The sequence below is a fragment of the Carlito syrichta genome, unplaced genomic scaffold, assembly GCF_000164805.1.
Source record: "Carlito syrichta isolate Samal-C Ts95f unplaced genomic scaffold, Tarsius_syrichta-2.0.1 Scaffold257243, whole genome shotgun sequence".
NCBI lineage: Eukaryota > Metazoa > Chordata > Mammalia > Primates > Tarsiidae > Carlito > Carlito syrichta.
In genome coordinates this window covers 57938-69982 of record NW_007201339.1, presented here as the reverse complement: position 1 = coordinate 69982, position 12045 = coordinate 57938, and the positions used below count along the sequence as shown (strand labels likewise).

Here is a 12045-nt window from a genome sequence, read left to right as displayed (position 1 = left end):
GTACATGTTCTTATGCTAGGGACAGTACATGAAGTCGAAATCGAGCACTCACAGGACTGGACTAATCAGAAGTCAACATGGCAGATTCGCATCCAAGTGGAGTCACTTCTGTCTCCATGGCCACTTCCCCTTATGCAAAGCTAAATTCCGCCATCAGAGGCAGATGGGGCTTTGTGGAGAGTCTACATAGGGACCCTTGTCCCCCAATGGCTCTCAATGGGTTCTAGTCCACACAGATTGAGCACCTACTTCAGGCAGAGTAAATTTGAGATCCTGTGGGCAACACAGAGGGGGTGACATCATTGGGGCCTATCAGAGGCACATCTCTGCCTGTCTGGTCCTGCCTAGCACCATGCATTTGGGCATGCATGCGTGCAAGTATGTGCGTATATCTGGTGCTGGGAGCCAGAGCAGTCAGAGAACAGGGTCATAGTAAGCTCTGCAGAGGAGGTGAGAGGTGGTTTTGCTAGGCGTGTCAGCCTGTCTCCACATAGAGTAAGGCCTCCAAAGGTTCAGGTGCTCACGGGGCCCAGGAGAACAGCCCCTACATGCGACCCTTCATTCTTTTATTTGGAATTAACATCCCAGAGTCATGGAGTGGGAACTTAAACGATTACCCTAAACAGCGGCCATCATCAGGAAAATATGTGATAAGGTTAGAGTGGAGAACCCTGCCTGACTCTGGGGTCTCTTCCTGCCAGGGTAGCCTCACTGTGCTTCCCTGGTGAGAGCTCCTTGTACCCACCCATCCCCAAGCCTGCCACTGTGTTTGAAGGGCAAGGGGTATGCTCCCACATGGGTGGGAAATTCCCAGGAGACTGCCCTTCCTACCCACATCCTGGAGGAAGTAAATGCTTGTCTGAATCCACCCAGGGCTTGGGGCACTATCTGTAGGGTTAGCCTTGGAGTAGACTCAAATCACCAGGCCACCAAAATGATGGTTCTGGCCACAGGGCATCATTGAGCCAAGAGTCCCTCCACGCTTGCAGAATCTAGGGTTGGACCTACGGGCGGCAGTACACCCTGGCAGCGTCTTACCTCGGTTCCCCAGGGGTGAATCCTCCACTCTATGAAGGGACAACCTGCCAGTCTGCTTCCCTGGGCCTTCACCATAGAGCCTGGTCTTTAGCCCTGGGTGAGTGGGCTGGCTGCAGAGAACGCTCAGGGAGCATCCTTCCATACTGTTGGGCAGGAGGTGCACATCTAATGATGGCTGAGGAGCAAGGTGGTATCCCTGAGGCCCAGTCATCCTCTAGAGATTACCAGAAGGGTAGTGGAACCCTCTCCAAAAGGCCAGGTCCCTGAGGACAGGACCTTGTAACATAGGAACAGCCCTGGCAAGTCCAAGAGGGCCTTGGAGGGACCCTTTGGGCCCTGGGAAGACAGAGCAGTAGAGCCTGAGCCTCTGGGGCCCTCCCTGCATCCACATCAGGCCCTCGCAGAGCAATAAGAGCCTAGTGTCCAGGCCTGAGGCAACGATGAACAGGAAGGGGAAGGTGCAAAACCCAACAAGGGCTCTGAGTTTTCAGGCTCTGACTGGACTGTAGACAGCTGAATGAGACAGTCCTTGAGCACAGAATACTGGAAACACTGTGGAGTTTCCCAAGCTTCCCTAGAAGCTGGGTGGAGGATCCCAGGACCTGGCTGGGCAGGGCAGAGGTAAAACAGAGTAGGTCAGTCTTCCACCTCTGCCCTGTGTAGTGCAGCTCGATGCATAGCCTAGTCTAGTCTCAGGCAGAACAGTTCCCAGCAGGGCCACCCTTCAGCAGATGCAGAGAATAGCAGGGAGGTGTGAGGCAGGGAGCTGAGCCCTGGCCATGGTCAGGAGGGGGCGTCTGTGCTGCTGTGACATTTGTGTGTCCTGACAAAGCCTCCCAAATTGGGGAAATTTATTTTGTAAAAATATCTCAGGAAAAGAGTTGAGCTGATCTTATCTAATGTGCCAGGAAAAATCCCTGCACAGGGGTTTGCCACACCTCTTTCTAGAACCTTCTGTGCATGGAGCTTCCCAGCAGTATTCACGGTGATGGGGTGTTCGGACAGATCCTGGGGATTACCCAAAGCAGATGGGTAAGGGCCGGAAGGCAACGAAACTGAAAGGCTGCCCCAGATGACGTCCAATAGATGATGACTTTTTTCAAGACTCAGAACAGGTGTGGCAGGACCTGACAGGACCAGGCTATTCCAGGCCCCAGACTCCTGGTTCCAACCTAAAACTGAACTAGGAGAATGTTAGTGTTCACCTGGGAAAACAGATATCCAGGGATATAAGTAGCTTCTTCAAAACCAATGGCATCCGTGTTGGCCCAGAGGGAGACTCAGAGCCACCTGGCCCTGTGCTTCATGAGTGTCCGGGCATAGCCTGCTCTTCTGGAGGAGATCCAGTCACATGACCTTTACAAAATGACTTCAAGGTAGATTCCAGAGTCAAACATAAAAACAGATCAGCTGCCGGGCTCAGTGGCTCAGCCTGTAATTCCACGCTTTGGGAGACCAAGGTGAGTGGATTGCCTGAGCCCGCGGGTTTGAGACCTGCCTGGGCAACCTGGCGAGACCTCATCTCTACAATAAATTAAAAAATTAGCCGGGCATGGTAGCGCGCACCTGTAGTTCCAGCTACTTGGAAGGCTGAGGCGGAAGGATCGCCGGAGCCTAGCAGGTCGAGGCTGCGGTGGCCGGGAGCATGCCATTGCACTCCAGTCTGGGCAACAGAGTGAGACTCCAACTCAAAAAAAAACAAAAACAAAAACAGACCAGCTGGACGGGGTGGCTCATTCTTGTAATCCCAGCACTTTGGGAAGTAGAAAGGAGAAGATTGGCCGAGGCCAGGAGTTTGAGACCAGCCTGGGCAACATGGCGAGACCTCATCTTTACAATAAATTAAAGAATTAGCCAGGTGTGGTGGCGCATGCCTATAGTCCCAGCTCCTTGGAAGGCTGAGGTGGAAGGATCTGAACCCAGCAGGTCAAGGCTGCAGTAGCCGTGAGCAAGCCACTGCACTCCAGCCTGGGTGACAGAGTGAAAATCTAACTGGAAAAAAAAAATCAAATTTGGCCATCCATGGATTCTCTGGAGGCATTTTTTAAAGGACACTTTTTTTTTTTTTTTTTTTTGAGTTGGAGTCTCACTCTGTCGCCCAGACTGGAGTGCAGTGGCTGCGTCTGGCCACCGCAGCCTCGACCTGCTGGGCTCCGGTGATCCTTCCTCCTCAGCCTTCGGAGTAGCCGGAATTACAGGCATGCGCTACCATGCCCGGCTGATTTTTTGATTTATTGTAGAGATGAGGTCTCGCTGCCCAGGCGGGTCTCGAATAAAAGGACACTTTTAAAAACAAACAAAAACACACATTTAAACAAAACCTTGATGCTTTCAATGAAAAGACAGACAAAGAGGACATAAACAGATAAGTCTATTCCAGAAACAAAGGACAAATGACTGAGCAGGAAACATATTTACCTGCTATGGGACAGTTTGCTTCTTTAAACCACAAAGCTCTTATAAACCCGGAAGAAGGCAGATAATCCCCAAGAAAAACAAGCTAAGGACTTGCAAAGGCAGTGAGACAATGAAAGCCCTCCAGACCCCGCCCCACTCAGGGCATAGACTCTAGGGATGTGGCCTGAGAGGTTACTTGTCTCCAGGACATGTTTAGAGAGGAGGCCGGCTCCACACTGCCAATGAGAAGGAAGTCATGGCAGCTTCTGAAATTAAGAGTAAGGCATCAAGACTTGCCTGTCCCACTTCTGGAAATTTGTCCACAGAACGGGAAGGGACAGGTGAGGGCCTTGGGGCAGGGACAGCTACTGTAGCCCGCGCTGGGGCAAAGCATCAGCTGAGGGTCCACTGGAGGGCAGCAGGGAGTGACTCATACTCTGCCTTGGGAGCTCCAGGGAGGGAGGTGCACCTGCAAGGGAGACACAGAGAAAGTCATAACACAGCCCCAACACTCCTCTGTGTGTGTGAGCTGCTTCTTGCATGGAGGAAAGCAAGGCTCAGGGGTCGCTGAATGAGGCTCAGGGAGGGGGAAGGAGTCTGTTGTGAGCATCCTGGGGTTGCAGGAACAAATGACCTCAAGATAGCAGAAATGGACCCTCTCACCAATCTGGAAGACAGGATTTCTGAATCAGGTGCTGCCAGGCCACGCTGACTTCGGGCTCAAGGATAGGATCCTTCTTGCCTCTTCCATTCTGTAGGCTCCAAGCATTCCCTGGCTTATGGCTCCTTTAATCTTTGGCCTTTAAAGGCCCTCCTGTGTATCTGTGTATATGTGTCCAAAGTTCCTTCTTAAAAAGACACCTGTCCTATTGGATTTAGGGCCCACCCTACCCCACTATGACCTCATCTTAGTTAATTACATCTGCACAGACCCTGTTTCTAACCAGGACCACATTCATAGTTCTGGGTAGATGTGTTTGGGGGGACACACAATAGAGAAAAAACGGGAAACACAGGCAGGTATCTGTGATTAAGCATCATGTCTAATATGATTCCGCTTACATGTGTGTGTGCATGCACACGTATATACAAGAGCAAGACAGGCCAAGTATCTAGGGCTTCTCTCAGGTAACGTCTGTTGGGTGGTTCCTTCTTCTTCATACTTCTCTGTTGCTCGATGTTTTTTTACAAGGAGCATGTGGTACATGTACAGTGAGGGGGAAAGTTACCCTCTGTGCAATGATAACTTAGAAATAGGGAAAAGAGCCGGGCTCAGTGGCTCAGCCTGTAATCCCATGCTTTGGGAGGCTGAAGTGAGTGGATTGCCTGAGTCTGCGGGTTTGAGACCTGCCTGGGCAACTTGGCGAGACCTTATCTCTACAATAAATCAAAAAATCAGCCAGGCATGGTAGCGCGTGCCTGTAATTCCGGCTACTCGGAAGGCTGAAGCAGAAGGATCGTCGGAGCCCAGCAGGATCACCGGAGCCCAGCCAGGAACGGCCACTGCACTCCAGTCTGGGTGACAGAGTGAGACTCCAACTCAAAAAAAAAAAAAAAAAAGAAATAGGAAAAAGTTTCTAAATCAAACCAGGAAAGCCCAGAGACAAACAGCACCAACCACACTAAGCTCAAACACACTCTACTCACTGTGGACCTTTACCACACAAACACAACACGGGCCCCAACCATAGGACACAGACTTGACAGGGACCTGCCTCTACATTTGACCTGTTGTCAGAGTGGATGGAGACCCCTGGCAAGGCTGAGGGGTGATGGGGCTTCCCAGGGTCAGCCACACCTCTAAGTGTCCCTGGCCTGGAGCTGCCACAAAGGTGAGGAGGCCCCTGACATTTGCAGGCCCAAAGCCAGGCAGCAAAAGGAGGCCCGCCTACCTACTAGAAACAGTCCCACAGTCTGTCCTACTGCTAACAACAAAAACAAAGCTCACTGTCTGTTAGGAATGCAGAGTGTAATTATATACCTATGTAGAGTAAATGCTGCTCAGGGAGTGGGGGCAGCAGTGGGTCCAGAGGCACGGATTGTGGGAGGGATATCATGAGGAATATTATGAGTGCTTGCGGGGAAGCACAAATAACATAACCCAGGGTTAGCATAACAAAGTTCTATGCTCTGGGGGTGTGGTGACATTCAACACATGCACACAAGCAGATGGAAAACTACAATTGTGTGATGCCTTGGTGAGGGGCCGGGGACAGGAAAGATGATCTTAGGATGGTATCAGGTCAGACACAGAGACAAAAGTTCTACATGTTACAGCCCCATTTCTATGGACATGCAACTCAGGCCTGGTTTTGGATGTTTTATTGTAAAACTGAAAGAGTGAACTCCATGGCATAGACAGGGTTACCTCCCAGTATTGCCTGGAGCAACTCTTGCTTCTGTCCCCGGTGTGTTTTCTGCTTCACATGACCAGTATTACTCACCCTAACAGGAGAGGGGAATGGGTGGGGACCGGAGGGCAGGCAGGTGCTCTGGCATCCCAGGAACAGCTGGTCAGGGAGGATCATACGGACCCCCACCCAGGCTGTGGTTGCTTCTGCTATCCTCTGCAGCGGCCTTGGGGGCCTCTGACCATTGACTTTTCTTTCCAGGGCATGTCCCAAGAGCCAATGACAAGGACCAGGGGTCCCTGAAACCTGCCAGTGAGTCCTGCTAGCATGTCGACCTGCCCGTTGGTGTTCCCCGTCCCTGTGCCTAGGATGCTGTGGACCATACTTCTCCTGGCTGCCTCCCTGAGTACTGAGAATACAAGTAGGTTTCGGGATCCTGTCCTCTCTGCCAGGAGAATGGGCCCAGTGGGAGTGAGTCAGGGGTAGGAAGAGCAGACCTAGTTCCAGCCAAGTCAGGTCCCAAGCCCCAGGTAATGACCATGACCCTGTAGACCCAGGGTAGAGCTGGGCTGAACCCACTGTGGATGGAGACAGTGGTGCCTGCCACCGTGCTGGTGGTCCCTGTCAGAGCATTTGTGGGGATGCCCAAGACCATGATAGGTTTCCAAGGGAAAGAGAGTCTTGATCAGTTGACCTCCTGTGCCATGGCCAGGGAATGACGGCAACACAGGATGGTCTGTCCATGGACAGTAGTGTCTGCAGCACCTGGGGGCTGCCAGAATAGGGTCTGCATTTGAACTGGGTACCCTGGTGAGTTCTCCCCATTCTACCCCCAGTTCTCTAGACCCCAGGCTGTACAGCAAAATCACCTGATGGTTTTCAAAAGAAGTCAGGGCCTAGCCACATCCCAAATCAATTCTATCAGAGTCCCAGGGGGAGGCACCTGGGCTTCAGGATTTTCTGCCTGGGACATCCCCAATGGATGGCTGCTTGCTGCTCTTGGGACATGGTCCAAGGTTGTGCCTGCAAAGAACCCTGGACACTTTATGCTCAGATGAGCTGCCCAGCCTGCCTTGTGGCAGGAAGCTCCATCCTGTCCTCAAGTCTGGCCAAAGCTAGAGGCCCCTGAAGCCCACCTTCTCCCATGGGTACCAAGGCCCCTGGCTCTTGCCACCATGTGGCACCCCCTGTGCTGTTTTTTGTGTGGTCAAATGTGGTAAAATGTTGGCTCCACCCAGCATGCTGTGTGCTCTCAAGAGCTCATCCTGTCCAGTCACTAGTGGATACTGATGGCGCATGGACAGTAGCCCCACCAAGACACTCTGCTGCTATCTTACTCTGGGCACCATGCTACCCAGATCTCACACATCACCTTGAGCTGTTCTCCGGGGCAAAGGCCCTGGCCCTCCCAAGGATGCAGATGCAGGTGTCCATACCATGCAGGGTTCACACAAGAGGTACAAGACTGATCAATTTTTTTTTTTTTTTTTTGAGTTGGAGTCTCACTCTGTTGCCCAAGCCGGAGTGCAGTGACACCATCATGGCTCACTGCCGCCTCAACCTCCTAGGCTCAGGCAATCCTTCCACCTCAGCCTCCTGAATAGTTGGGACTACAGGCATGCACCACCACACCTGGCTATTTTTTTATTTTATTTTTGGTAAAGATGGGATCTTTGACCAGGCTTGGTGGCTCAGCCTGTAATCCTAGTACTTTGGGAGGCCGAGGCGAGTAGATTACCTGAGCCCGTGAGTTCAAGGTCTCGCCCAGGCAACTTGGCGAGACCTTGTCTCTACAATAAATCAAAAATTGGCAGGGCGTGGTAGCGCACGTCTGTAGTTCTGGCTACTTGGAAGTCTGAGGCAGAAAGATCACCAGAGCCCAGCAGGCCAAGGCTATGGTGGTCAGGAGCGTGCCACTGCACCCCAGTCTGGGCAACAGAGTGAAACTCCAACTCAAAAAAAAAAAAGATGAGATCTCACTATGTTGCCCAGGCCAGTCTCAAACTTCTGGGCTCAAGCAGTCCTCCTGCCTCAGCCTCCCAAAGTGCTGGGATTATTGCTGTGAGCCACCATCCCTGGCTGAGACTGATCTATTGATTGATTTGTTACAGAGACTTGACCTCCCTCAACAGTAGAGCTGGACTGGAACTGAGTGGTCAGGCGGGAGGGGAAAGGGAGGTTGGAGGGCATAAGCAGGCTGGACGCCACAAGGACAGCCTGGACGCCACAAGGACAGCCTGGAATCAATGTCTGTTCTTCTTGCCTCTGACATACCTGGCCCAGGCTGTGGAGAAGCTGAAGGGAGATTGTGGGAGGTATGGCAGCCACTGCTTCACACCAACAAGGTGATTCAGCAGATCAGCAGCCACACACCTGAGCTGCAACACGGCTGCCTGTCACACCCCATGGGTCTCTCTCCAGCTCACCCTAGTGGAAACTACAGAGGAGGGAATTGTAGGAAATGTTTTCAGCCAAGAGCAAAGACACAGGCGTGAGCGCACACACACACGCATCTACTTACTGTACAACCTCCCTCCATTTTTGTTTCCATTTTATTCTTCCCTCACAAGATATAAATGTCCCTTAGAGGCCCTTTCACTTGCTGCTGCACTGGTTCTGGGCCCAACAGTCAGCCAATGTCCCTGAGGCCAGTCTTGAGTCATATGTATGACCTGTTCCCTTGGCGCCACAGTCTGGGACAGCCCAAACTGCAGCAACAACAATGTTTCCGAGCCCAGAGGCAGTCGCATCGTGATGTCCTGCAACATGTCCAACACCTTCTCCAGCATCACCATCAGCCTGCGTGCCCACGGGGAGAGAAAGATCATCTTTGAGGAAAAGCCCCCAGGAGACTTTCGCTCCCCAGAGGGCTATCAGCTCTGGGTTCAAGAAAGCATGGCCCAGATGGTGATTGAAGAAGCCCAGGATACCCATGAAGGGCTTTACACGTGGCACCTCAAAGGACGCCAGAGAAACAACAAAAATTTCACACTGAAGGTTTCAGGTGAGGGAGTGTCTAAGAGGCAAGGAGGAGGCTGATCAGGGAAAGGAGGGGAGCAGGAGGAGGGGGCATGAGCGGGGTGGGCCAAGAGATTGGCATGGGAAGAATTGGGGAAGACATCTTGATTCCTGGGGGGCAACAGTCAGGGATGAAGTGCCCAGGACAAGGGAGAGGCCCAGGGAACTCAGACTCAGAGGGATGAGACCCTAGAGGGATGAAACTCTCAGAAGGATGGGACCACTGAGGCAGGAGACCCCAAAGCACAGGTCTAGAATCCCACAAAGGACACAAAACAAAACAAAAGCTCTCTATTCCTCAAAGGAACATGGTCTCTCTGTGGAGGGTGGGGAACTGCACTGCCCAGGGAGGGGACCCAGGCCTAGAGAGGAAGCCCAGACCCAGAGTGGGCAGCAGGCAGCCGAGGCCATGCACCCTCCTCCTCTCACCACCCCAAGCCTCCTGCACATGGTTGTGGGGTGAACTTCTACTCAAACACTGCTCTAAGAGGCTCCCTCCAGACCCCCAGTGCTGGTTTGTAAGCTTCTGCTCCTGCTTTACTGGGATTACCCAGAAACCTCAGGCTCAAGGTCACCTCCCCAACCAGCCCTGCATGACCCTTGGTAACCACAGCGAGGGCCCTCCAGTTCCAATACCTCCCGGGCCACCATGGGCCTGTCCAGTATCTCCCATGCTTGTTACCTTGCCCTGGACACTGTCTACCTTCACAAGGGACCAGCTTGCCCAGACAATACCTGGGCTCTGACCCCCCTCCTGTCCTCGCCACCCTTCCTCTTTCTCTAGGGGTGCTCATCGCCCTATACTGCCTCAGCCCCCCAACAAAGTCATGGCCACCAGCACCCCCGGACCCAGGCCTCGCCCCACCCACTGTTCCTTCTGTGTGCGACTCCCTGCCCCACTCTGAGCCTACAACCCCGCAGCTACTTAATTGATTTCATCCAGAAAGTGGAAGCCATCAGCAGAGAACCTCCGGCCCCCTTATGTCCCAGCTACCCACTGCACAGGCCACTGGCCACCTAGTCCTAAAACCTGCTCCACCCTTTTCTGTCCCACAACACTCAGAGGCCTCCATCGCCCCCTCCTGCCCCCACCACTGTCAGATCTGTCAGATGCACCAACCTCACCAGAGCTGGGTTCAACATTGCTCCCCACCCCCCATGGGAGGGGCTGGGAGCCAGAACCTAGAGGGGAGTCCAGCCAGACCTCCTGGACTCCAGTGAACTGGCCTCTGGGACGGGGGCTGTGTTAGGCCTGGCCCCTACCCTACCCGAATCTCCTCCGCAGAGCCCCAAGACTCAAAGAAAGGGGGAGACCCGAGACACTTTGAAACTGAAGCACCGCCAGGTAGATATTTTCATTGCAGCCCTCAGATACCAGTGCACTGGGTCTCCTCCAATCCTCCTGGGCACCTCCACCCCTCCTTAGCTCTCCCATGCCCCCTCCCCCAATGCTTTCAGGTTGTCCCCTGGGGGGTGCACACAGAAGAGGGTGGAGGATCAGGAGTCAATGGTGGGTGGTGAAACAGTACCCACCCACCCACCTGTCCACTCCTGAACTGCCTCCTTCATGCCTAGATGTCTACCATGCTCTGCCTCAGGCCAGGTCTACGCCCAAAGCATGGGTGGCCTTGGTGGTCACCTTCCTGGTCCTGTTAGTCGCTGGGCTCAGCCTGCTGTGCTGGCACAGGCGCCGTCGGTTCCAGAAGCTCCAGCAGGTAAAAGACCTGTGCCCAGGTTCAGGGCAGTCTACTTGGAGAGGAGGGAGCCTTCAGTGGAGTACCCAGATTCAAGCTGGACCCTCCTTTCCAGGCTGAGTTCAGCCTCACCACCCAAGAGAGTGGGGGGGGTGTCCCAAAGAGCCATTTCCCCCTCAGGATCCCAGCTGGCTATGGCCTAGAACACAGGAGCTAGGCTCCAGCTAGGACCACTACTGCCACCTGTCCCCAAACCCTCAATTTGTCCCCAGGACACCCTGGAGGGCAGCATTCGGGGCACCAGTCCCAGGAATTCCTATCAGGGACAAGCCTATTCTGAACCAAGGAATCTGTTGCTGAGGTTGCCATGGGACATGGGTTCAACTCCCACCAGGCTCAGCACCCAGGCCCAGCTGGTGGAGGGTCTGAGTGTGTAGGAGGGTGCATGGTGTGTCTAGGATATGAGGTGTGCATGTGCAGTGAGCGTGAACATGCATATAGGAGCATGTGGGGAGTGTGTGTACGTTGTGCACACACATGCCTGTGTGGCATGTGGATGTGTTGCACACCCGTATCTGTGCGTGGCTCTCATCCTTTCCTCCTTCCCTCCCTCCCTCTATCCCTTCCTCCCTCACAGATTTGAATTCCGAGCCCTGAGTGCCAAGTCCAACAAGAATGAACAGAGCCTACCTGCACTGTGAGCCCCACCCCTCAACCTGTTTCCAAAAATCTGACAATCTCAACTTCACAGCACAGCGCCTGGCCTAACAAGACCCAATCCCCCCATCCCTTATCAAATAAATACCAGGGCCCAGGCTCTCCAGCTCAGTTCCAGCCCTAGGCTCAGGGTCTCTGCATGTCCTGAGTTTCTTCTACCCCTGTGTGGGGGCCGCTCCACAACCTCAGAGATGCTCCCACTTTGGATTTTAGGTGGATCATGGGCACACACCTGTCTCCAGCCTACAAGAAATAGCACATTTTGAGGACCTTACTGCAGGAGACCCAGGGGCGAAGACGGGGATTAGAAACAGAGATAGTGCTTTGTGCCCCCACCACCACCAGGAGGCACAGCAGGCCTGGGAGTGTCTGGGGAGGGAAGTGGTCTGGGGAACTCAGGTGTCCCTGGCCCCTCTCCCTGGTAGAAACAAGTTCCTCACGTGACACCATCCCAGGACTCCCACTTGTGTCCACCCCCACTTGCTGGGCCATCTTGGGCTTAAATTGTTCTTTTGTCTTCATCATTGCAATTGTTTTCTTAATTTTTAAAAATAGAAGCACCACATTTAATTTTTTGAAAAAAAATCCATCATACCAATCTCTTTAAAGAATAAAACAAACCGGGCTCAGTGACTCAGCCTGTAATCCCAGTGCTTTGGGAGGCTGAGGTGAGTGGATTGCCTGAGACCGCGGGTTTGAGACCCACCTGGGCAACTTGGCGAGACCTCATCTCTACAATAAATAAAAAATTAGCCGGGCGTGGTACGCGCCTGTAGTTCCAGCTACTTGGAAGGCTGAGGCGGAAGGATCGCCAGAGCCCAGCAGCTCGA

At 53.3% G+C, this 12045-nt stretch overlaps 1 protein-coding gene across 1 annotated transcript; it reads left to right on the top strand.

The window, feature by feature from the left end:
* The first annotated feature begins 6113 nt into the window (after positions 1–6113).
* SECTM1 (secreted and transmembrane 1) lies at positions 6114–11170 on the top strand. The gene is made up of 4 exons (XM_008052128.2): positions 6114–6207; positions 8479–8790; positions 10380–10519; positions 11136–11170. The coding sequence occupies exons 1-4, from the start codon at positions 6114–6116 to the stop codon at positions 11139–11141; spliced, it is 552 nt and encodes a 183-aa protein (XP_008050319.1). The 3' UTR covers positions 11142–11170.
* The last annotated feature ends 875 nt before the right edge of the window (positions 11171–12045 follow it).

What these genes read in the sequence shown, in the direction of transcription:
- SECTM1 (XM_008052128.2), top strand. Translation starts at nt 6,114, where the DNA reads ATGTCGACCTGCCCGTTGGTGTTCCCCGTCCCTGTGCCTAGGATGCTG. An exon ending in CCTGAGTACTGAGAATACAA is followed by an intron (nt 6,208 to 8,478) that starts GTAGGTTTCGGG and finishes TTGGCGCCACAG; the next exon opens with TCTGGGACAGCCCAAACTGC. An exon ending in TTTCACACTGAAGGTTTCAG is followed by an intron (nt 8,791 to 10,379) that starts GTGAGGGAGTGT and finishes CTTCATGCCTAG; the next exon opens with ATGTCTACCATGCTCTGCCT.